The 24,482-nt window shown below is 66.8% G+C and overlaps 1 protein-coding gene across 1 annotated transcript; it reads right to left on the reverse strand.

Annotated features, from left to right (window-relative positions):
• Positions 1-388: 388 nt before the first annotated feature.
• Positions 389-24,220, reverse strand: SLCO4A1 (solute carrier organic anion transporter family member 4A1). Its single transcript, XM_042979973.1, has 12 exons — positions 24,176-24,220; positions 12,928-13,791; positions 11,821-11,911; positions 10,515-10,636; positions 10,204-10,315; positions 6,915-7,069; positions 5,511-5,706; positions 4,400-4,565; positions 4,112-4,284; positions 3,781-3,845; positions 3,244-3,392; positions 389-1,557 (listed from the first exon to the last, which is right to left on the reverse strand). Exons 2-12 carry the CDS (start codon positions 13,718-13,720, stop codon positions 1,393-1,395), a joined length of 2,187 nt encoding a protein of 728 aa, XP_042835907.1. The 5' UTR covers positions 13,721-13,791; positions 24,176-24,220; the 3' UTR covers positions 389-1,392.
• Positions 24,221-24,482: the final 262 nt, after the last annotated feature.

Here is a 24,482-nt window from a genome sequence, read left to right on the forward strand (position 1 = left end):
GAAAGCGCAGTGGGGGGGGGGGGGTGTCCCTTTATGTCCCCTCTCACACACACGCACACTCTTCCTGAGCTACCTGCTGAATCCGGCCGTCCCCATCTGAATCCTGGTGCTGCGGGTCACTCAGGAAAGTGGGACCTGGGTTGAGGGCTCAGGCCCACCCAGCTGGCGCTGGGCCCCCGAGGGAGGGGACCCTTGGGGCACAACGGGGGTCACTGGCGAGGCGGGTGGCGAGAGGCCAACCGGGAGGGCGCAGGGCCGACAGAGCGCTCGTCCCCGGGGCAGCCCGACACTGGCTTTGGGGCGCAAACTCACAAAAACCCACACGAAGGGGGTGTACAAACATCAAACTCTGCACCTTCGTAGAAAGAAAACACACTGGCCAGAGAGGTTTGCTTTAAATATCAAAATATATTTATTTACACATAATTTTAACTGAGGACATCCGCAAACATCCCATGGGAGTCCCAGTTTCCTCCAGGCAGAGTTCACGAATGTCCGCTGAGCCGGCCGCTACGCCCACCACACGAGCAGGTAAAAAACAAATTCTATAAATAAGGTTCTGCAAAATATTGGTCCATAAATATCTGCTTTTGCGACGCGTCCCGTCCCGCTGCAGCTCTGAGGATGGGAGGGGACAGCAGGGACCGTGCCTCTGGGGACGGCCGCCTGCCTAGCTGCCCCGCATCAGAAGAGACACAGGAAGTCAGGGCCAGGCCGGTCCCCAGATGCGCCGAATGAGGCCCGTTCAGGAGCACGGCCGGTGACACGCCCCGGCGGGGGTCAGTGCTCTGTAATTCCCACCCCGCGGTGTCGACGGTGCCACGATGAACGGGAGCAGCACGAGCCCCGTGTGCGAGCCACCGGCAGTGACAGACGCTTCTCCAGTCTCCAGGACAGAACAGTGACTTACGAACCCCCGGCGGCTGCAGCTTCACACCGGCCGGCAGGTGGTTCTGGACTTTCTGTAACAGTGCAGCTCAGATCGCATAGAGAGACTGAAAATCATGGCTGTCGACGCGTCCGGGGTTCTCGAGGCCCCCGGGCAAAATCCAGTGCCACGCGGCTCTGTCCGTTCACGGACTGTGAGAAGGGCTGGGCTGCGGGGCCTCGGTCTTCCTGAGCCGGAGGGACCGTCACACTCTCCCCCGGGGCCAGGAGGGAGGCGCGCCGCGTCCCCCCATGCCTTGCGTTCTTTCTCTTCGGCGTCTCTGAGACTCGGACGTGCGGCCCCCACCAGCTTAGTACCCTCAGGATCCTAGGAGAGATTTTTGGAGGGTCCTCAGCCCTGGGGTATCAATCGGCAAGGGGTCAGCCCTTCTGGGGAGAAATCAGACAGCGCTTGCAGGAAGTGCCAGGCAGCTGGCTCGGGTCCCTGGGCGGACGGGTGGGCGGTCAGATGTCACTCTGGAGCTGGAGGGCCGAGGGGGCGTCCTGGAGGTCCATGGGGGTGTCGGAGGCCGAGGACTGGCTGGGCAGAGAAGCTTCTAGGCCATTGGGAGCCTCCAACGGATGCTCGTACAGGAGGCAGGCGGCGGCGAAGAACAGCAAGCCCAGCACCTGGGAGAGAGGAAGAGGCCAGGCGGCCCGGTTGCTCCCGAGGTCCCGAGGACCCTGCTTCCGGAGAGAAGACCCGTCTTTCCTGCATAACCCGCCCCTGCGTGGACACCCATACTGTCAGTGAGGGAATGAAAACCAGCATTTGACAACATACTGGCCCTGGATGGGGTGGGGGGGCTCGTCCTGGGCTGAACAGTGCCCCCCCCCAAGAGCCCCGTGTCGACCCCAGAGCCTATCGTTGGAGCGGTGTCTTGGCAGGTGTAATTAAGTTCAGAAGGTTGAGATGAAATCATCCTGGGTGTCGGGTGGGCCTGCCTGCAGTGACAGGTGTCCTCGTGGGAGCAAGGAGACAGTGGCTTTACAGAGACACCCAGGGGAAGGCCACGCGACACAGAGGCAGAGACGGGGCTGGAGCAGACCCTCCGTCAGAGCCCCCAGAAGGAACTGACGTGCGGATTTCGGACCTCTGGCCCCCAAAACTGAGGAATAAAGATCTTCAGGGTTTTTTGTAATTAAAAAAAAGTTTGTTTATTTTTGGCGGGGGGGGAGGGCAGAGAGAGAGGGAGACACAGGATCCGAACAGGCTCCAGGGTCCGAGCTGTCAGCACAGAGCCCGACACGGGGCTCGAACCCACGAACCGCGAGATCACGACCTGACCCCGAGTTGGACACGTAACTGACTGAGCCCCCCAGGCGCCCCTGTACACGTGTGTGTTTTAACGTGCGGATGCTGGGTTTTAGCGTTTCTGGGAGCATCACCAGCCTGATAAGCGTGGCACCCGTGTCCACTCTGGCGCAGGGATGGGAGGGGGCGCGTTCGGAACCTGTCTGCTGAAACTAACACTGACCTGAGAAGCCACCGTAACCGCTGTGCTGACGCAGAGGGCTCATCGTCTGGGTGGACAGACGGCCCGGGTACCGGCCTGTTGCTCCGGGCACAGGGGCACAGAGGAAAAGCCGGGGGCAGCTCCCAGGAAGCCATGTCCCCCTCCGACTGACCCCTTGCCTTCCTCTGGGGTCACACAAATCCTTTCTCACACGTGGCTATTATTATGCTAATCCGTGTGGAGATAAGCCCAGGGGGCTGAGGGTTCGCCATCCCCGAGATGCTTCCAGACAAACGTGAGGCAAGGGGGAGACCCCTGAGCAGCCCCCCCCCCAGAAGAAAATCGAGACACTCCTACAGGCTGGCCGCAGGATTTCACTTTATTGTGAAGGTTCCGTGTCCCTTCCTCCCATCGGGGGAAAATTCAAACTATAAATACCGCGCTTCTCCCCACACGACATGAAACACGTGATAAAGCAGGCAGTTTCTCTTCCCAGGGTCGGGCGGAGGGTGGGCCAGTGCCCCAGGCACCTCAAGGTTAGGAAGCGGGAATTGCTCAGGGGTCCATAAGCCCCGCCCCCACTGCCCCCAGACGCGGACAGGCCCGCCAGAATCTGCCCTCGCAGGACGGAGCGGGGTCTCATCCCTGCAAAGCCCTAGGGGACCGGAGTCCGGGGCCGGCGGCAGGGGGGAGGCCCCGGCAGGCAGGGGCTTCGTGGGGCTGGGGCCCCACAACGGGCTCTCACTTGGGAGGGAGGCCGCTTCTGGGAACCGGGGCCCCGGGAAGGAGGCCGCTTCTGGGAACCGGGGCCCCGGGGGCCCCGGGGCCCCGCCCCCCTCCAGCGCGCCCCCGCACTCACCTTGTACACCAGCCCGGCGATGAGCATGTAGCGGCTCATGGCCGAGTTCTGGTACACGAAGCAGGAGCCCTGCTGGCCACACTGGTCCTGCCAGAGCAGGCACGCCTTGTCGATCACCCAGCCGAAGGCGATGGGCCCCGGGATGCCCCCTGCAGAAAGAGGCTCACTCAGGACCCCAACCCGCGCGGGGGCCAGAGGGGGCGGGTGGGCAGCGAGAGACCCAGAAAGGTGACGTCAGTCAGCCACTGGTGTTCGCGGGGGGTGCGAACGGGACGTAAATGTTCCTTTCTGGGGACTTGGCACCAGGGGGGGAGGTGCCGAATCACCCGCGACTCCCCTGGAGCCTCTGTGCTAATGAGGAAAAGGCAAATAAATGACCATGGGTCCCCCTAGTGGACGGTGAGGGGATGGCGTCCTTCTCCAAAGCGGGCACCAGCCGAATGCACACCCGCCGGGCGTGAGGAGACACAGGCCGGGTGCCCTTGTGCAGCGAACGCACTACACAACTGTACGTGGCTTCCTCACAGGGCACAGTACCTAGAGTTCTAACCACAATCCACTGGATTCCCAGCGCAAACGATCTCTGCCGGTCACAGACACACCTGAAACGTGAGACGGCCGCGTCAGCGCCCGGGGAGGTGGGGCCGTGTGCCAAGTCACACCCCCCACGCTAGCAGCCAAGTCCTGGCCACGCCCCAGGCTGCGTGGCCACCTCCCCGGGTGGCAAGCACCTCACAGAGGCAGTTGGCTCTCTCCTGCCGCGGTGTGTGGGGGGCCCGGCACGTACCCCGCGGGATCTGCAGAGCTCCACCGCAGCGTGCTGCAAGGGAAGGTTCTGGGCCTGAGCGAAACCCAGGCCCGGGCTTACCGTAACGTTGCCGTGAGCGCAGGAATGCTGCTGAGGAATGTAAATATGATTACAACGAATATGAAAACCAGAAGGAGGGGCTTTCTTTGACAAGTTGAGGTGCATTTCCCTGCAGTGGCATGGCCAAAACCAGAGGAAAAATTCTGAGGGACACAGCTACAGTCTCGGTACACCTGAGGGGCGCAAACAGCGCGGGTTACCGGAGGAAGGGGCAGGGGCCCTCCCGGGGCGCGGACGGCACGGGGGGGGGGTGGGGGGTGGGGGGGTGGGGGCGGCGGCCACGCTCACCTTCTGGCCGCCGGGGCCGGGTTCGGCCGCCTCCGGGCAGCCCGCGTAGCAGGGCGAGAAGTACGTGAGGCCGTCGGAGCCGCACACGGGGCTGTAGAGCTCGGGCCGGCAGCCGCAGGCCGCGTTGCAGGCGGCGGTCAGCTCCAGGCGGCCCTGGGGCAGGAGGCTGCGGGCGGCAGACGAGGGGGGGCGGTGGGGCCGGGGCCGGGTGGGGAGCCCAGCCGGGGGCCTCGCGCCCCCCCGCCCCCAGCCACGGCCTCCGGTTCCCGGTGCTCCCCTCCCTGCCTCCTGCCCGTGGACCCGCTGGGCGTTCTCACGCCACGCAAACCGCGCTCCGCTCTGCTCTCCGTGTGCGCGGTGCACTTCCCCCGACTTGGTGGTTGGACGGGCAGGTGGCTCAGAGCGCACGGGGCCAAAGCCCCCCCCCCCCCCAGGGGCGCCAGCCCCTCAGGTGGCAGCTGTGCACCTGCACGGCTCAGGGGCGCGTGCACACGGTGGCCATCACGGACGCGCGGGCTTCCTTCTCTTTCCACTCAGATGGAAGACCCCATGCCCATCCGGACCCTTCCCGCCTCCCTCAGCACCCTCCCTGGGAGCTGGCCCAGGGCCCGCCTGCCTCCCTCCCGTGGCAGCACGGTCCTCGTGGGGGGACCGTGGCGGTCCTGTCGGGGGACAGTGCTCCCACGGCCACTGTGAGGTCTGCGGTCCCGACCCGCCAGCGGCACCAGGAGTCCCTGAGAGGGGCCGCCCGTCCCAGCGGCCACCGTCACAGCCTGCTTCAGATATTAGCCTGACCGGCTGTCGCTCTCACGTTCCCGTGAGTCGGTCGCACACGGGAGCCGACCCTGGGCCACCTTCCACGTCCACACGTGGAGAGCGGCTGGGTGAGCGGAGTCTCGTTTTCCAGATGGGAACCCCGGGCTTGGGGCTGGGACGGAGCCCGGGGCTTCCAAAGGGCCGATGCCGGGCTGTCTTTCAGCGACCGTTAGCCCTGACCTTCTCCAAACAGTGACCGAGTCCCCACCCCACCGCCGCCATCCCCCGGGGCCACCGGGGCCTCCGACGGGTGCGCTGGGCTCTCCCCTTCTCCCGGGCACCTCTCGGTCCTTACCCGCCGTGGTAGCTGGCGGTCACACCCGCCACGGGCACGTTGGGACAGTGCATGAAGAACACGAAGATGGCCAGCAGGCTGGTCAGGGCACAGAAAAGGCATAGCTTGATGATGCCCGCACCACGGAGCTTGAACTTGTTCACGAAGAAGCCACCCAGGAAGGTGCCGCCACCCCCGGCCGGCACCACCAGGTACCCTGCGGCAGAGGGGACGTGCTCGGTGAGGGCCTGCGGGGCCGCAGGGGCGGGGCGGGACTGGGAGGGCGAGAGGCCAATAGCCCGCTGCTGCTGCCCGCCTGACCGGGAGGCCGCCCAGGGACTGTGCTCCCCAGAAAACCACAGCTTCTGCGAGTCCAGCCGTGAGCCACCTTCGAGAAATCCGTGGCCCGCGCCATTTCACGTGAAGCTGGGATTGGTTGGCGCGCAGCTCCCAGGCCGTCCCAGGGACGGGGTGGAACAGGTGTGGGGCTCGGTGGGCCTGCCTTTCCAGCAAGGACATGGACCCCTTCCAGCTCTGGGCTGCAGCCCGGGGGACCCCAGAGCAGGTGGCCGTTCTGGGACAATGTGAGCACAGGGAGGGGCCGCTTTGGGAAAGGGGAGGCGCTTGTGGATGGGGCCGAGAGGCCAGGCAAGGAGGGGTGTCTGGGGGCATTAGATAGGGGGACGGGGTCCCTAACTCAATGCCCAAGCCCCGTGCCGGAACAGAACCCCGAGGCCTGGGGGGCGGCCTGCACTGGCCCATGTGCTGCCCAGACGTCCCCACATTCCACACGGGGTGTTGACCCTCCCGGCCAGGATCCACGCCACGTCTGGCACGGCCCGGCATCGACCCCTCGTCTGGTAACGCGTCCCGCCTGGTGTGTTCTCCGTGAGGCTGCAGGTGCCCTCTGGGCAGCAGCAGGAGGGGGTCTAAGCAGGGCCCTCGTTCTCCTGGGGGGCCCAGCCTGGCTCTGGCCACAGAATGTCTCTGGCCGGGCGGGTCCCGGGGCTCCGACCCCACGGTCCCGTGAAATCCTGGGACGCCGGCCCCCTGGCTCCCGGGTGCGACCGGGCCTGAGGGTCTGGGTGCCACCAGCCAAACCCTTTCTGCAACAAGCCAGGGACGCTGGAGGGGGTGAGTGGGCGTCACAGGCGACGAGCTCGCCCCGGACCCTCCCGGCCAGAGCGGGCCCCCCCAGGAGGTCAGCACGCTTCCCACCTCCCGGGAAGGACCATCGGACCCACAAAGCAACACTGCGCACGGCCCAGCACCCGCTCCGGGGGCCTCCCCGCAGGACCACGCGCCCGCGTGTCCTCGCGTGCACAGGAGCCGCGTGCGCTTGTAAAAGAGACTCCGGAGACCCCTCACTCGTCCGAGAACTCACGAAAAGTCAGAGGACCCCGAGGATTCAGCGAGTTTTCTCACCGAACAAGGTGGCAGCTTCCGAGGCGCTCAGGCCGAACTGGGACTCCAGGAACTTGGGGCCAAACGTGGACATGCCTGCGATGAGTGTGGCCTCGGTGGCTCCCGCCAGGCACAGCAAGATGAACGTGGGGTTTTTCAGTAGGAGCCAGATGGAGCTGGATGGGGAGACGAGAGAGAAGAGACAGAGGGTCAGAGCAGGCCAGAGCAGGGAGGAAGTGCCCTTCCAGAGGGGGCTGGGGAGTGGGGGGCCCTCCACGTCTCCCCCAGGGCGGTCAGGACGGGGTGTGAGGCCGGCGGAGAACCAGCTCCAGGAAAGCAAGCCGCTAAATCAACCTCCTCACCGCCTCCGCCACAGTTCAGCTCTGGCGCGGGGAGAGACCCCGAGCAACCACACCACCGTGGAATCACTTGGCGGTGGGGGGAGTCAGGAGCCGGGGGCTGGGGGAGGCGGCTGTCCCCAAGTCCAGGACTGGCCAGGTCCCCACGGATGGGGACCGGCACTGAAGGCTGGGATCCTTTCTCAGCCACCAGCCCTCGAGAAGGGGGCACAGGGGGCCCTCCAAGGAGCCTCTGGGTGGACGCGGCTGGTGTGTACTTTGGGGGTGGTGTCGTAGGGATCCTGAGGAAGGACCTCAGCCCTGGCCCCTCGGACCTGACCTGCCCGTTCCTCAGTGAGGCCGGCCTTGCTTCCCTCTGGGGATCAGGACGGGGAGCCCTGCACGGCCCCGGGGCGCTCTCGGCCTCAGGTCTCACCGAGAAGCGGAGAGATCTCTGTGAGCGCCCGACGCGGGCTCTGACTGCTGTCCACCTGCGTCCCCGCCCCGAGCGACGGGCTGGGCGCCAGGCCCTGCCCCACACCGCCTGCCCTCGCGTGAGCACGTTTCTCCGAGGGCCGCTGGCTCTGGCCGGACTGCTCTGCACCTTGTCGGGGATTCGGGCCGAGCAGGGCTGGCGCCCGGGTGTGCCGACCACACATGCAGCATAGAACACAGCACACCGTCCTTACGGGGCAGTGGAGGCACGACGCTTGGAGTGGGAACGAAATTACAGCCACGGGGGGTCCGCAAGTTCGGAAGCTCGGCCTCGGGGGGCAGCCAGCCGCCCGCACTTGAGGCTCTAACGCCTGCTTTCCCGATTCCCGGAGCCGCCGGGCGGCAGGTGCCTGGACCTGGGCACCGAGGTGCCGACCGGTACGCTTCTGTCCCTGGCCCCGGGGAGTGATGTGGGCTGGGGGCAGGGTTCTCTCTGGAGCCCGGGTCACCGCAGGGCAGCGCCTCCCTCTCCCGCACCTACGAGAAAGCAAACCCTGGAACTAAATGACTACCCTCAGCCCGCCGTGGGGGCCGGCTCTGAAATGGCCCTCGGGGCTTACGCTCTCCGGGTCTGCAGCTCAGGGCTGTGCCACACGTGAAGCCCGTCCTCGTGAGCCCCGGCCCCGGAGACCCCGCTGCTGGTCGTGCTCACACCGGGAGGGAGCCCAGAGTCCCTGCTCACATCTCGGGGCACCTGCCACAGGCCGGCAATTGGATCTTGGAAAGTAGGCACGTGCGGTGCAGCCGTGACTAGGCTTTGCACCGGGACACGCGAGCAGGCGGCCAGGAGGAGGCGAAGGAAAGACGCTCCACGCGGCTCGTGGCACCTGCCCCGCCCCAGAGCGACACACATGCAAAACTGACTTTCAAGCCGGGAGACTGAAAACAATGCTTTTTGGTTAATTATTTGGGTCCCATGTCCATGAAGGGAAGAAGAGGGATGCTGGCGGGTGGGGGCTCAGGGGGGGCCCGGGGCACCGGCGCCTCCCGGGACCTCCTCTGTTGGGGCTCGCAGGTCCTGCCTTGTGTGGGGGACGCCCTGTGTCTGGCTGGCCCCTTCCCTGGGTCTTGTTCAGATCGGCCCAGGCTTCGGGGCGCTCGGCTAGGCTTGGGGTTGGGGGGGGCAGGTGACCCTCCCCAGGGTGTGCAGACTTCGTCCCAGGCTCTAGGTGGCTCTGCTAAAATCTGGTGTTGAATTTGCTCGGAGAACTAGTCGTGATGTTAACAGAGGGCACACGTTCCAGGATTTATTTTATTACCGGCAACTGGCTAGGGAACTAAGCCTGGACACAGACCTCTTCTCGGCCCTCTGTCCCCAGTGCTGCTGACGTGCTGGGTCCCTAGCGCTGCGTGTGGGGCACTGGTGGCCCTGCTCCAGCTCAGAGCGCCTCCCCGTGGCTGCTGGGAGATGGGGCGACCCGGCCTTCACACAGACGCTCCTGCGCCCCTGCCCAGTGCGGCCCCTGGCGGCTTACCTGCCTTGGGGCACCCTGCTGAGCGGGCAGCTCTTGGGTGGCCCCACAGGAAGCAGGAAGCAGGAGAACAAAGCCCGAAGTGAGGCAGGCCCGTCCACCTTCCACCCCTAGCACGCCGGCCCTGCCTCCTCTCCACGGGGACAGCAGACAGCTCCGGGGCTTCCCCGGAGGCCACCTTCGGCCTCGGCGCCCCTCCACCCTCCCCACGGCGAAGGCAGGCAACGAGGGCTCATTCCTGCCACCAACAGCCCCTGGCCCCACGAGGCCAGTTAGACACGGCCGTTCCTGGGCTCCGGCTCCAGACTACCGGGGGGCAGGGGAGTACTCAGCGAGGCCGAGGAATCAGGCTGGAGGCCGTCCGGGGGCTCCTTCCCCATTCCCTCGAGAGCCCCCTGTGCGATGCCTGGTCCCGTGAAGAGGGTATGGGCGGCCAGGAGCCCACCCCCAGGGCCCCGAGTCTCCCTGAGACCAGAACAGGCCAGGGGTCCATGAAGCCCACAAAACAAGACCAGGCCACACCCAAGGGAGAGGGGACAGACCAGGTCTCACGCAAGGGAGGGGAGCACATGAGGAGTGGGGGCTGGTGCAGGGCAGTGAGGGCAGGGGGCCAGAGACAGTCCCGTCCCTTCCTGGGTCATCAGAGGCCTCAAGGCAGAGAGAGGGCACGAGCCTGGAACCCTGGCACGTGCAGGTGACCTTAATGAAAAGGTCAGAGGACAGAGGACACAGCAGGTTGAGGACCCTCCTTCGGGACCGTCCCTCACCGGCTCTGTGTGCAGCTCTGAATCTCCCAGCCCGGATTTCGGGGCTGAGACCTCGAGTCCATGGGGCCACAAAGGAGGTTCAGAAGCTGTGTGCTCACCACGGCCCTGGAGGGGCCACGCGGACTCTCCTAGATTGGGGTCAAGGTCCGGCATGTGTGAGCCCCCCAAGGGTCTGCAGGACACATGGGCACGGGCAGGAGCCCCCCCCCCCCCCCCCCGCCGCCCACAAGGTCCTTACAGGGGCAGGTCTCTGATGGTTTTCCCAAAGTCGGGGTTGCTGGCCGCCTCGTGGCCTCTGTCCTTCAGCCGGCATGTCTCCGACGCTCTCATGACCACGTAGTGTCGGGAGCCTGGAAGGACACAGACGTCGGCGAGTGGCCGGGACCAAGGTCTCTGCCTGAGGCTCCCCCCTCCCAGGCCTGGGGGCGCCTGAGGGTCAGCTGCACGTGGCCGGGCTGGCCCTGCAGGACGGTGGCCTCGCCCCGAAGGCGAAGGGCCCGGACTCCCCAGGGGTGCCCCCCCAGGAGGACAGAGGAGCGACGCACCCACCTGGCAGCTGCCGGGGGTAGCCGAGGATGGGGATGGCGATGAGGAAGGCGGCGGCTCCCGCGCCCAGGAAGCCCACCCACCAGGCGCCGACCCACAGGGGGCTCTCGGTGGTCAGCTCCGTCCTGTGGGGGGAGACACTTGGGGTCAGCGTCCTGCCCACGTGCACTCAGGGCGCCCACGCCGGGCATCCGCACGCTGCTCCTGAAAGACCTTAGCCCAGGGGATTGGAGGGCTCCGGGGGGGGGAGGGGGTGCTGGGGTGGCGCACTGCACATCACGGAAGCCGGCACCCCCTCCCACACCTGGCCTCTCCACCTCCTCCATCTGGCGGCTCCTGGGTCGTAATCTGCTTAATAAACCGGTAATCTGGTGCGTAAAGCACATTCCTGAGGCCTGGGAGCTGTCCTAGCCGCTCACAAAACCCAAGGACGGGGCCATGGGAACCCCGATTTGTAGCCAGGCGGGACGGAAGTCGTGGGGACCCAGTGCCTGAGGCTGGCGTCTGCAGGCGGTGGTCTCCTAAGGCTGAGCCTTCACCTGTGGGGTCTGTGCTGACCCTGGGAAGTCTGTCAGACCTGAGCTGAATTTAGGACCCCCAACGGGTATCAGAAGAGACCTGCCTGGTGTGGAAAACCCCACACAGAAGCTCACATTGGCAGCACGAAATCTGCTCTCAGTCCCACAAAGGGTATCAGAGAACTGGTGAACTGGTCTCGCCTGGTTCCAGGTCTCCGTCCCCAGGGCCTGCAATCAGGGACTCCCAGCCTCCAGGGCCACCAGAGCAGGGCCAGCCCCCCCAAGACCCTGGGGACCACCACCCCAGACCCCGGGGCCGCCAGAGCAGGGCCAGCCCCCCCAAGACCCTGGGGACCCCCCCCAGACCCCGGGGCCGCCAGAGTAGGGCCAGCCCCCCCAAGACCCTGGGGACCCCCCCCAGACCCCGGGGCCGCCAGAGCAGGGCCAGCCCCCCCAAGACCCTGGGGATCACCCCCCAGGCCCCGGAGCCACCAGAGCAGGGCCAGCCCCCCCAGACCCCAGGGCCGCCCCCGACCCAGACCCCAGACCCTGGGGCCGCCAGAGCAGGGCCAGCCCTCCCAAGACCCTGGGGATCACCCCCAGGCCCCGGGGCCACCAGAGCAGGGCCAGCCCCCCCAGACCCCAGGGCCGCCCCCGACCCAGACCCCAGACCCTGGGGCCACCAGAGCAGGGCCAGCCCAGCTTCTTCCTGCTGTGTGTCCTGCTCTGAGGGAGCCACCGCCCAGGCGAGGTGCTGTCCGCGTGGGGCAGATTCAGCTGGGGCCACTCACTGTCGGCCTACTTCTGTGTAAATGTTGAGCAGGGTGCCTCCGATCAGGTAGCCAGCGGCGGGGCCGAGGATGGCCGCCGTGTAGAAGATGGCTGGGGAGAAGCAGAGAGGTTGAGGCCGGCCACGTCCACTGCCCCAGGGCTCGTGAGCCACTGACACTCAGAAGCCCACCTGCGAGGAGCCCCCCACTCCGTGTGTCTGCACCTATCTGCCCCCGTCACACGGACCCTTTGGGCCAGGGTTTACGTCGGGGCGGCCTTCACGGAGTCTGAAATCTGGCTGCTTTGAAGATTTTTCTAGGGCGCCTGGGGGCTCAGTCGGGTGGGCATCTGAGTTTGGCTCAGGTCACGATCTCATGACTCGTGAGTTTGAGCTCTGCGTCTGGCTCTCTGCTGATGGCATGGAGCCTGCTTGGGATTCTCTGTCCCTCTTTCTCTCTCTGTCCCTCCCCTGCTTGCTCTCTCCCTCTCTCTCTCTCTCTCTCTCTCAAATAAGTAAACATTTAAAAAAAATTTTACAGCTTTCCTGGCCGAGCCGACCGCAGACGTTATTTGGACCCTTTCTCCCGGAAGAGCAAAGACCCCCAGAGCCCATGTTCCAGGCCACGGCTGTCTCCACGCAGCATCACAGGCCCACCAGGGCGTCGCTGGACTAAGGAGACCCCAACGTCCCTGGTTCGGCACCGCTAGGTGACTAGAGGGACAGAGTCCGAGGTGGGAACGAGCAGGCTGCGGCCAGCTGACGGGGTCAGGGCAGGCCTTGGAGCGCCAGCCGGTCCCTCGCGCGCGTCCCCGAGCACCTCTCCCTGGGAAAGCCTGGCCTGGCAGGAGGGACGCGGGGACGTGGTGCCACGAGGTTGAAAACCCCGAAATCTGACACCCCCCTCCCCGTAAACGAGGGTGTCTCAGCGGGAGCGTGAGGCTCGAGCCCAGTCCCGGGGGCAGCAGGGCAGCGCCTGGCTGACCCGGGGCACGAGCCAGCCCCCGGGCCCACTTACTCTGCGCGCGCCCCCCGGACTCCCAAGACGTGCTAGGGGCCAGGCTGAGGTCGGCCAGGACCACCGCCAGCCCCTGCGCTCGCCCGCTGCCTCCCCTGCGACCCCACTCACCGATGTAGACGGGCGAGTGGCTGGACTTGACGTTCTCGTCCAGGTAGGTGACGCCCAGCGTGTAGAGCGGCGTGGCACCCGCACCGTGCAGGAACTGGCCCAGCATGAAGACCAGGCGGTAGCCGGACAGGCCGGAGGCGCGGTCCCCACAGGCCAGGCTGCGGTTGGCCCGGCACGCGCCCAGGCCCTCGGCGCCCTCCGCCTCGTAGGCGCCCGCGGCGAAGTGGGGCAGCGCGAACACCAGCGAGCCGGCGCCCATGACCAGCACGCCCCAGCCCAGCCAGCGCGGCTTGTGGCCGGTGCCCCCAAAGTAGCTGACGAAGGTGAGACACAGGCAGGCGGCCACGTCGTAGGAGCTGGCGATGAGGCCGCTCTGGTAGCTGCGCAGGTCGTAGCGGCGCTCGATGGAGGTGATGACCGTGTTGATGAAGCCGTTCACGGTCATGCCCTGCAGGAAGGCGGCCGCACACAGGAAGAGCAGGAAGGCCCTGGGCGTGTTGAAGGCCCGCAGGCACTCGGGCGCGAAGGCCCGCCAGCCACACGCCGCGCTCTGCGGCCCCGCAGCCACACGGCGCGTCTCGGGGGCCGCCCGGGGGTCACGCTTCCCGGCCGGCGGCTGGCACAGCGGCTGGCTGCAGGAGCCCAGGGCGTCGTGGCTGGGGGGCGAGCCGAGGGACGCCCGCCTGCTGGGGGGGCTGTGGCCGCTCCCGCCGTCCGCGGCCGAGGGCGGGCTCGGGAGGACCAGCTGTGGCACCGACGTCGGGGGCTTGTCCCCCGTCGAGCGCTGAGGCATCTCCGCCCGGGGGGGGGGTCCCGGGGGCGGCCACGGAAGCCGCCGAACGGTATTCCGGGGGCCGGTTCGTCCTGTGAGAAGAGTTTCCGGGTCAGAAAGCTTACATCTGCCCTCGGAGCACGGATATCGCCGGGAGCGTGTCCCCCTCCCCACCCCCCACCCCGTGCCCGGTCCCTCGGGGCAGCCGATGGCTCTGCTGTCCGCTACCCAGTCTGATGGGGTTTGACCTTCCCTGGCCAGCCCCCTTCTGAATCCGGGGCCGGACCTCCCAGACCCACACACGTGAGCGAGCCACAGTCGGGGAGCGGGGCTGAGGCACAGCGGGACGGAGTCAGATGGCCCGCACCATCCCCCTCCCACCCCCCCCAGCCTGTGCCCGGCCGGCGTGAGCCGTGCGCTTTGCCGCTGGGAGGGCCGCCCCGTGTGGACGCGGTCTCCGCACTGACCGTCCTGCCTCACTTCCGCAGGAGACTCACACCCCGCTCGCTTTCCGTGCCCTCAGCACCAAGGGGACATCATTGCAGTCCAGCACTTGGAGGGCGCGGCCCACGCGGGAGGGAAAAAGGGCGCCACAGCTGGCCCGGCTCGTTCTGCGGCCGCTGTGCTCGCTGCCCACGGCACGTTTCTCAGGATGTCGCCGCAAAGCACGTGTGCGGCCACGCGGACGGGTTAGGAGAAAGGCAGACACTCCTCTCCGCCGAGGCCCCAGCCCAGCCCCGTTCCCTCCCGGCCCCCACACCCCCACCCCGCCCTGCCCGGTGCACGGTGGCTTCCGGGCGTCCCCCCTGCGCGGCCGGCGCTCCCGCCAGAACTAAACCGTCAGCCCGCTCGCGCTCCCTGCGGGAGAAGACACCGGACCCTCCCCGTAGCCCAGCTGCTTCTGGCAAACCCCACATAGTCTCTGCTTCTCGGGGCTGACGGTGTCCTCCCCAAGGAAGGCGTGCTGCAGCCCCGACCGCCAGCCCCTCAGAGCGGGGGCGTGTTTGGGCCAGGGCCTTCGAAGAGGTGACTGAGGTCAGATTCGGGGGTCAGTGCGGGCCCCAGTTCACTGTGACTAGCGTTCGGACTCAGGCACACACAGAGCGAACACCGCGTGCGCACAGAACACTGTCCCGCGGCCAGGGAGAGGGGCCCCGAGCAGGTGCTCCCTCGCGGCCGCACCTCCGTCCCAGGCATCCTGCTCCCAGAACTAAGACCCTCAACACCTGCTGTGTCAGCATCCGGTCTGCGGTCTGCCGTCCGGCAGCCCCAGGACACTGCCACTCCCTTCACCTTTGGGGCCGGGCCACTTTGTATGCAGAGTGTTTCTGAAGCCCAGCCATCCTGGGGAGCCTCACGCCGTGGGAGGCACGGGAAACATCACGGGGTTGTGCTCGGAGGCCCGGAGCCGCCTGCTGGCCTCCCCCAGGGCTGGGGCCCCGTTGCTGGTGACTCAGGACCCCGACGCGTCCTCAGACCCAGAGCATCAGGCCACAGGGATTCACTCCCACCCACGCCCCCACCAGGCGCAGAGACGAGGGTGTCCAGAGCTGCCTCCCGTCCACTTTCGCCGGCTGAGACTCCGTCAGGCACCCGGTTACGGGGCGCTGCCTCGTCGGGCCCTGCGCTGGGCGAACGGGGGTCTCCCCAAAACAGCCAGTGTCCGCCCAGACACTGAGTGCGACCTTATTTGGAAAAAGTCTTTGCAGACGTGGTTAATGGTTTGAGATGAGGTCATCTGGACTGGGGTGGGCCCCAATCCAGTGACAAGGGTCCTTAGAAGAGAAGACACAGAGAAGTCACGTGACAACGGGAGCCAAGAGCAGAGAGACGCAGTCACCAGGAGGCCAGGGGCCCCCAGGGCACGAAGACCCTCTCCTGGAGCCTCCAGACGGCGCGAGGCCCGCTGACCTCAGGCTCTGGCCCGCAGAGCCGGGAGAGGCTGAAGTCCTGCGGCTTTAAGCCCCCGGTTTGGGAAGCTTGGCGAAGGCAGCCGCCGAGGACGCCACAAGCTGTCGCGTGTGGCCCGGCACCGAGGAGGCCACAGGCCTGAGGGGGTGGGGCGGCCGAGCTTGACAGACACCCGGGAGCCGCGGGCGTGCGACACGGCCGTCCTCGCCAACACCGTGCTGAAAGAACCCCGACTGATGGTGGCGTTCGCGCACGGGGCTGGCTGCTCCCCGTGAAGGGGGCGCCGCCAGGCCATCCACGCCGAGTCCCGAGGCCGTGCAGGGACAGCGACGTCGTCCCGCGGCGGCCGCGAGTGTTCCGGGCGCCTTGCTAGTTACTTGTAGCGCCTCCCAGCCTTGCAGGCCCGGCTCCGCTGTGAGCAGAGCGGGGAGGGGGCAGCTCCTGGGGACCCTGCAGGACAGGCGGGGCGGGTGCTGCAGCTGATGGCCACGGGGCCACCTCCAGCCCACGCAGCACAGGCGCCCGGACCACGGCAGAGCCTCGCAGAAGAGAGCAGCCAGCACGAGCCCCGGCACGGGCGGGCCGCCGAAACAGACACACGGAGGGATACCACGAAGGCCGGACGTTCCCCGAAATGCCACGGCCCAGAGGCCAGCCTGTGCTGTCGCCGTGGCGTGCTTTCCTCTAGATGCACCAACACACGCGTGCGTGCGGGTCCACATGTGCACACAGAGCCATCTGCACCTTTGCACGCACAATGCACACATCGTCTGGGGCAGGCCCGGAAGCAGAGGAACCTCAACCAGGTGAAGGCCAGCAGGGGCCCCGGGGAGCTCAGGGAGGCCGCCAGCAGCCTGCGTGGATGACAGGCCGGGATGGGGCCCCGGGAATTATTCGTGGGTCAGTGTTTCCAGTAAGTGGCAAAGACACCAGCCGCGGGCAGACACCTGCTGCCCCAGCTCTGGGCTCGCCTCACACGCCCCGCCCTGCAGGAGAGACGCCGGGCAGGTGGCCCAGAAAGATCAGGCCCACAGCAGGGTTCAGGAGGCGGCGGGACAGCCAGCTGTTGTGACTGGGGCCGGGCACAAGAAGATCGAAATCAAAAGCCACAAGCGAGCACCCACGAGCAGCCCCAAGTCAGTGGGAAAATCCCACCTGCACCAACACTGTGGACGGACCTCAGACGTGAGTGTATAAGGCTCAGGCCAAATCCTATGCATCCCATTATTTAAATTGGCAAATTGAACCGCCAGTCAGGGTGCTGGCCGGCGGCCCACTTGTGGCTGCCACCCGCACACGGGAAGAATTATCAGCAGCGTTCAGGGCCGCCGGCCCTGGCGCCTCCTCCAGGGGTTCCGCCAGGAGGCTGACTGCGGCGGGCACGGCCACCTCTCCTTGCCGTCCGCGGCCAGGTCAGCACCCTGTGGAAAAGCCTTTGCAACCTTACGCCTGCAGCTCCTCCCCAGGTTTCCTGTGCCTCCTGGAGTCTGGAGTTCTTTGTCCGGCTCTCACCCTTCCGGACGGACGCTCTGGATGGGGAATGAGGAGGCCGGCCCTCCCGGTGGCCCCGGCGCTCCTGGCACTGCGGCGTGAGCGAGGAGCGGGTGCTGCCTGGAACCATCCCTCCGCCGGCAGGCAGGCGGCGGGGTCCTGAGCGAGTCTAGGCTCCACGACACCTGGAATCTCACAGCCACAAGGACAGTCCGAGCATCATGGGGCTTCCAAAGGACATTTCCGAGTTCGTGCCAGGATCTCACAAGGCCCTGCCTGGACACTATCGTGTGCCAAAGCCTGGGGGTGGATGCACAGACGGCCATGCCGAAGCTTGCTGTGTGTGCCCGAGGCCCGACACGTCACCGCGGAGGCCTGCTAGAGAACGGGGTCCTGCACGACAGCAGTCGGCCGCACGGGCCGAGCCCTGTGGTGCGGACGTGGAGGCGAGGGCCAGACATCACAGCTGCGCTCGGAGAAGCCTTGCTCCCGAGGCCCTGTGAGCATGTGACAGGTGCCTAATTTCTGTCCGCTGGGAACCGTTTGTACAGAACGGGTGTCGGCTTCCCACCTGCCGATCGGGCCTCACTGCATTGCTGAGCCGGGTCCAGCCGGTGCCAAGGTGCTCACTGGCGCTGGTGCAGAGGGGCCGGGCAAGGTAGCCGGACGGCGGAGGAGGGAGCGTGTGGACGCAGGAGGCCGGCCGACGGGGAGCCGAGGGGCAGACAGACCCCACAGCGGGAGGGACGGGCCGCGAGGCCGCCCTCACCCCCCGGGGGCTCCAGGCACAGCCCGCAGGTACCCTCACCCCAAAGGACCCCAGGGCATCTCACTCCTGACGACTCCTCCCCCTCCTCCACCCAGACCACCGCTCAGAGTCTGGCCCAGAGCCACGGCCACGGCCTCAGAGCCAAGGGCAGCATGATGGTGGATTCCACCTGTCAACCTGGGCCACGAGGTGTGTGGGCAGGGGTGTCTCTGGGAGAGGGTAGCGTCTGAACCGGTGGACCCAATGCAGGTGTGTGGGCCTCGTCCAGCCAGTCGAATGGCGGGATAGGGCGGCAGGGCTAACCCTTCTCTGAATTTCTCTGCCTGGCTACTTCTGAACTGGGAAATGGCTTTTTCCTGACTTTAGACTCGAACTAGCACGTTGTTCTTCTCAGGTCTCGAGCCCACCCTGCCGGCCCTCAGGCCAGAAGTGCACCTTTATGTGTCCCGGGTCTCCAGCTTGCCGACTGCACATTTAGAGAATTGCCAACCTCCACAGTTGAGCAGCCCAAGTTTCTAATAATAAATCTCCTTATATATAAATATCTCCTATTGACTGTGTTTCTCTGGAGAATTCGGGCCGCCGCGGCGGGTGGTTCTACACCGACACCTGCTGTACGTGAGGCTGTGCTGGGCAGCGGGGCTTGGGGACCCCCGGGGCACTGTCCCATCCACCAGGAGCTCACAGCCCCCCTACACCCGGGAGCCATTTAAGAGGCAGCCGCAAACTGCCCGCTACCAATCACCACAGCACAGGCTGCGAGAGCCAGCAGAGGCCCCAAGAGGAGGGCTTCAGGGCAGTGGGATCTGGCAGGATGCCCGCCACTGTCACAGGTCATGAGCATTCTGAGGCCTCTCCCACGCACACATAACCTCTGAGATCCCCGGTCTCGGGAGGGGGGTCCTTTTACCACGGAGCCATGTGCGTTGCCCAGGATGAGGGAAAAGGCCTCCATGGGAGCCCCAGCCACATGACCCCCAAACGGTGGCGGCAGCAGGAAGGAGCCCCCGCGACTGGAGCGGACGGGGGGGGGGGGCTCCGTCTGGTGCCCGGGCCGTCCCTCCCTGCTGCTCTGCTGCCTTCAGCCTTGTGGAGGCGCATCTGAGGCCACCAGATGCTCCGCAGGACGCTTGGAGGGCTCCCCAAGACCCGAGAGGAGAGACAAAGCATCCCCCTCCTCCAGCTGTGCAGGGAGGAGGCAGCTCCTTCACAGGGAGCCGCTGTCCGGGGCCTTATCCCGTCCTCCAGGCCTGTCCCGGGTCCCTGGGAGCCTCCCCACTACTGCCAGAGGCCCTCCGCCTGCTCCCATAGGAGACGCGCCCTGTGGGATTAGGTGCCCAGGATTAGCGGCGAGGACAACGGGGTCCCTGGAGACTCCAGACAGAGGCTCTGCACCTGGGGCTCCGGTGGGAGGGGCAAGGGCGTGGCGGCGCACGCACGTGTGTGTGTGTGTGTGTGTGTGTGTGTGTGTGTGTGTGTGAGAGCTGGCTCAGGAGGACAACGCAGATCTCTTCCACCGGCCCAGCCAACAGCCACGGCTCTCCGAGTCCGAGCCACTCGGCTCCAAGAACTCCAGGTGCATCTCCTCCCCGCCCCGCCGGCCCCAGCGGCTGCAGCGTGAGCACCGGGGGCCCCTGTGTGGGAGGCTCGGGGTCCTGGTCTCAACCCAGGGCTGCAGCAGCCCTAGTACCCACAAGCCCCTCTGCCGGCTCGGGCCTTGTGCGCTCACCCACGCCCCACGTGGAGGCTGCCCGCAAACCCAGCGGGCGGGAAGGACGCAGGTCGCCCCCGGCGCTACTGGTCCTCGCCTGCCGGCTCAGTCTGGCTCTGGCCCAGCCAGCGCCCCAGGGGGGCCTTTCCTGTTAGGGGCCGGGGCGCTCCCAGGCTCCATCCTGAACCCCGTTCACCGGGGACGTGGAAGCCGGGGACACACACACTGGTGTCACTTCTGCTTCCTCTCTGCGCTCCGGCCGGTAGGTCCCCTTCTCTGCACTGATGGCTCTGAGGTTGACAGCCACAGCCCACGCCACTGTGACATGGGCCACACCACATGGTGGCCTCTGCCTGAGCTCCTGCACGTGGGTCCCCTCCCTGTCCCCTCCCCTTCTCCCTCCTAACCCCCTGCATCCTGGGTCCTTGCCCTGTGACCCTGGACCCTTGCCCTGTGACCCTGGACCCTCATCCCCGTGACCCTGGACCCTTGCCCCCGTGACCCTGGGCCCTCACCCCTAGGGCCCTGGGCCTTGTCCCCATGACCCTGGACCCTTGCCCCTGTGACCCTGGGTCCTTGCCCCTAGGGCCCTGGGCCTTGTCCCTATGACCCTGGACCCTTCCCCCTGTGGCCCTTGCCCCTGTGACCCTGGACCCTTGCCCTGTGGCCCTGGGCCCCTGCCCCTGTGACCCTGGGCCCTTGCCCCTAGGGCCCTGGGCCTTGTCCCTATGACCCTGGACCCTTCCCCCTGTGGCCCTTGCCCCTGTGACCCTGGACCCTTGCCCTGTGGCCCTGGGCCCCTGCCCCTGTGACCCTGGGCCCTTGCCCCTAGGGCCCTGGGCCTTGTCCCTATGACCCTGGGCCCTCACCCCTTGACTTGTGGAGGTCTTCAGGCAGCTCTCTTTTCTGGTCTCCTACGTCCATCTTGGTGTCTTGTCCTCTGACTGAGGGAGAGGAGGGGACTTTCACTTGTTGAAAATGAGGCCAAAGCTATTCAGAGGGCAGACTGCAGGTGGCAGGCAGATCTGGGCTGGTCATCCCCATTTGCATCCCAGGGTGAGCAGGAAGCCGGCCACTTTGCATGGAGGTCAACGATGAAGGCTGGGAGAGAGCCAAGGACCTGTCCCTTGGGGCTGTCCTCACGGACGTCCCTGCACCCACCTTGTCCCCACCAGCGGGCAGGAGTGTGGGGAGGGCCGGATGAGCCAGAGAGAGGGGAGTCCAAGTTTACTGGTCTTTCCAGTTCCCCACGTTTGATCCCTGGAGGGATGAAGATAGGATGCGTTGCAGCCAGGCAAGCGTTCCCACCTTGGGCAGTGGTGGATTTCTCTGCACTCTCTGTGCCTCAGTTTCTCCACTTAAACATAAGCGTGGCCTCACGGGGAGGAGGGAATGAGCCTCTTCTCAGGTGGGTCTGGGCACCACTTGGGGCTCGTGAGAAACGGAAACTGGCAGAAGGGCCCTCATAGGGTTTGGAGGTGCTGGGTGGGGCACAGGCTGGGCTCGGCCGTGTCCGGGTGGCCTCTGAGGCCTGGGGCCCCAAGTACCAGGCTGAGAGCACCTGCTGAGAGGCAGACCGCCAGGACCAAATGCACGGACTCCACACCAGCCCAATGGGCACCACCCTCGGCTCAGCTGGTCCCAAGCCCTAAAGGGCACTGAGCCGAGGGACGTGGCCTCGGGTACCCCCAAGGCTTCCTGGATAAAAAGCCAATGAGGAAAGGGGGCCCCCGTGGGAGGAGAGGACGTGTTCGAAGTTCCCCAGCCCAGGAGCCTATGACTCTCTGGGCGGCCACGAGCAGAGCGGCCAGGCCCTGGAGAACAAGCCCCACCCTGTGCCTGGGCTTCTGTGGGCCACACCTGGCCATGCTGTGAGCGCCGTCTGCAAAAGGCATGAGGTTGTGCAAAGTGTCCACCAGCCCCAAGAAATGTGGTTCAAGAGGCTAATTCTGTGTAATGCTGGTGGGAGGGGGTGCACCGTGGCCACAAAGGGGAAATGAGGGGTATCTGAGAACAGCAGGCTGAGGGCCTACAGCAGGAAGAGTCCCCATGACCAGCCGAGGAGGGGATACGACCCGGGGCCCAGAAGGCCGGTTTCCTCCCCTGCTAGCAGGCCCCGGGCTCCACGGACACACACACACACACACACACACACACACACACACACACACACACACGAGCTCTGGTCCCCAGAGACCTGAGCTGGTGCCTCCTTCCCACCCACGGGCAGGGGCCTGGTGGGCCTGTCGATTACCTGCCATGGTGGAGCCCCGGGCCTGCCCTGAAGTGGGCTCACCATGACCAGGCCCAGGCCAGACAAGCAGCTCAATGTTCCAGAACAAAAGCAGCTGGGTTTCTGAGGATTATTGTCTATCCCCTTCCAAAAGCAGACAATGGGCTCTTTGCCATGCCTGAGAACAGGAGGCCACGTGGCTCAGGAGGGAATATTTTCGTGGTTTCTGTCCACAACAGAGGAAGCAGAAATGGGGCCGGGCGGGTCTTCTGGGTTCGCGCCGGGCCAGCTGTCGAGCCCCCTCCCGACCGCGAGCACCGGGCGCCTCTCTGCTACCCGCCGGAAACCCGGGGAGGCCTCCCGGACCAAAACCACCCCAGCGAGCTTCAGCACTGACACCGGCTCAGCAGTGCTGGCCCAGGAAATGGATCACCGCTCGCGGAGACTTCTACATCGTTTAGAAGCCGGACGTGGACCCAGAGCCCAGACTGCAGCAGCGGTTTGTCAAGGCGAGGGTCCACTGCAGACTGGGGAGAGCCAGACTCTCTGAGCCGAATCCCTCAGAATCAGGTGTTCAGCAGACAGAACATCAGCCCCGAGACTTCCATTCACTGGGCCACCATCAAGCCCCGCCTCCAGGCCCCGGCCACCTCACCATGGTGTCGGGACCCGCCCAGGCACCTGCCTGAGGGGCCACACCCAGGGCGGATTAGGTCACAGCCACCCAGGAGGTAAGCAGCCCCATAAAAACTTTCCAGGTAGTGTCCACCAGGCCTGTCCAGCAGGAAGGCAGTACTGAGGCAGGGCAGCCCGGAGTACGGGGGTCCAGCCAGAGGGGCCCTTCCCTCCTCTCCCTGCATCCGTGGGCATTGGCCATCCCTGCCGGATGCTCCAGTCCCCTTAGCCACGGGCCCACCTTTTGGGACACTGCTCTGTGTCAGGCCGGGTCACCCGGGTTGCCTTCTCCCCACCAGCATGTGAGAGCTGTGAGAGCTCCGGAGGCACCCAAGTCTGGATGAAAACCTCTCCATCACATGCTAGCGGTGTGACCATGCTCGAGTCACCTAACTCCTCAGTGCCTTGGTTTATTCATCTGTGAAATGGGAGTGGTAGTACCTACTCCACAGGGTTGTTGGGGGGCTTACATGAGATAACGCTCAAAGCACTTAGCACCGGGCCTGGCACGTTCGACTGCTCAGCAAACAGCTTCTCCCCCGTGAGCATTACTGATATTGTCAGATTCCAACACACAGCGGCTCAAACCAGACACTTTCTCTCCTCTGAAGGCCACGACCCGGGCCGCACAGGGAATGAGATCTTCCCGGGTGGCGGGGTCCCAGCCCGGCTCCCCAGAGCCAGGGTCTCGGCTGACGGCAGGAACCCAGGTTCCAAACAGCACAGCGGGAAGCGGCGACTGAGAAGCTGGTTCCTTCAGGTGGAAAACTACTGCGCTCCCCCGCGGCTGCGGAGAGGAACAGGCCCCTCCACCCAGTCCGCCGCCCACGAGGGAGCGCACGCACGCGGCCGGTCTCTACCCTCGTGGCGCTGACCCCGCGGAGCCCCGCTCGGGTCCGCACGGCCGGCCGGCTCGTCCTGCCTCGGGTCTCCAGGTCCGGGGCCAACGGTGCCCCGCGGCGCCTCAGGCGGGTCCGCACCCTCGTTTCCATCCCCCCTCCCCGCCCTCTGCTGGCACCCGGGCGCCCGGGGGCTCCCCGCCGCGCCCCGCGCCTCGCGCCGGGGTACCCGCGCCTGGCGTGGTGGGGCGGGAGAGGGGCCGGCCGGCGACGCCCGGGCTGGGGACCAGCCCCGCGTGCCGGCCCCAAAGCCCAGCGCTCCGCCCGCGCCCCCGCCGCGGGGTGTCTTTAGCGCAGCCGGCGCGCGAACAAAGCCCGGCCGCCCGCGAGAAACTTCTGCGCCTGGCGATTTCCTCCCGGACCCGGCCCGCCGCCACTCTGCACCCCGGGGAGGCGCGTCCGTCCCCGAGCTGACCCGCGGGGCCCGCGCCCGCGAGCGCGCCCAGCCACCTGCCCGGCCGCCAGCCCGGCCGCTCCCGCCCTGCCCTCCCCTGCCCGTCGCCCTCCCCCCGCCCCCCCCCCCCCAAGGCTTCCCGCCCGGGCTGCCGGCGGCGACCGGGGTGCATTTGCCTCGGATTTCCCAGAGGCGGCCGGGCCGCCGGGCGCGCCGCCGGTGCCCTGCGTCCCGCCCCGCCCGCGCCGGCGCCACCTCGAGCCCGCCGGCCCCAGCCCGGCGTCAGCGGGCACCTGCCGCGCTCCTGACGTCAGCAGGCCGGGGCCGGCGCGCCCGGGCGGCGCCCCACGAAGGCGCCCCGAGCCCCGCGCCCGCGCCCGCCGGAGCGCTCACCGTCCCGAGGTCCGGCCGCCGCGCCGCGCTCCGCGCTCTGGCGGCCGCTCGCAGCCGCCTCCCGCTCCATTCATCCGCGTCCGCGCCCCCGCCCGGCCGCCCGGCGCTGGCCCCACCTACCCGGGCCAATGGCCGCGCCGCGCCCCGGGCCCGCCCCCTGCGGTGGGGAGCGGCGGGGCGGGGCGGGGCGTGCCTCTCCGGCCCCCGGGTCTCCGTCGCCCCCGGCCGCTCACCGACCCCTCCCCGACCGCGACAGCCCGGCCTCCGCCGCCGCGGGTCGGAAACCTGGAGCCCAGCGGTGAAGTCC

The sequence above is a fragment of the Panthera tigris genome, chromosome A3 (genome assembly GCF_018350195.1).
Source record: "Panthera tigris isolate Pti1 chromosome A3, P.tigris_Pti1_mat1.1, whole genome shotgun sequence".
Classification (NCBI taxonomy): Eukaryota; Metazoa; Chordata; class Mammalia; order Carnivora; family Felidae; genus Panthera; species Panthera tigris.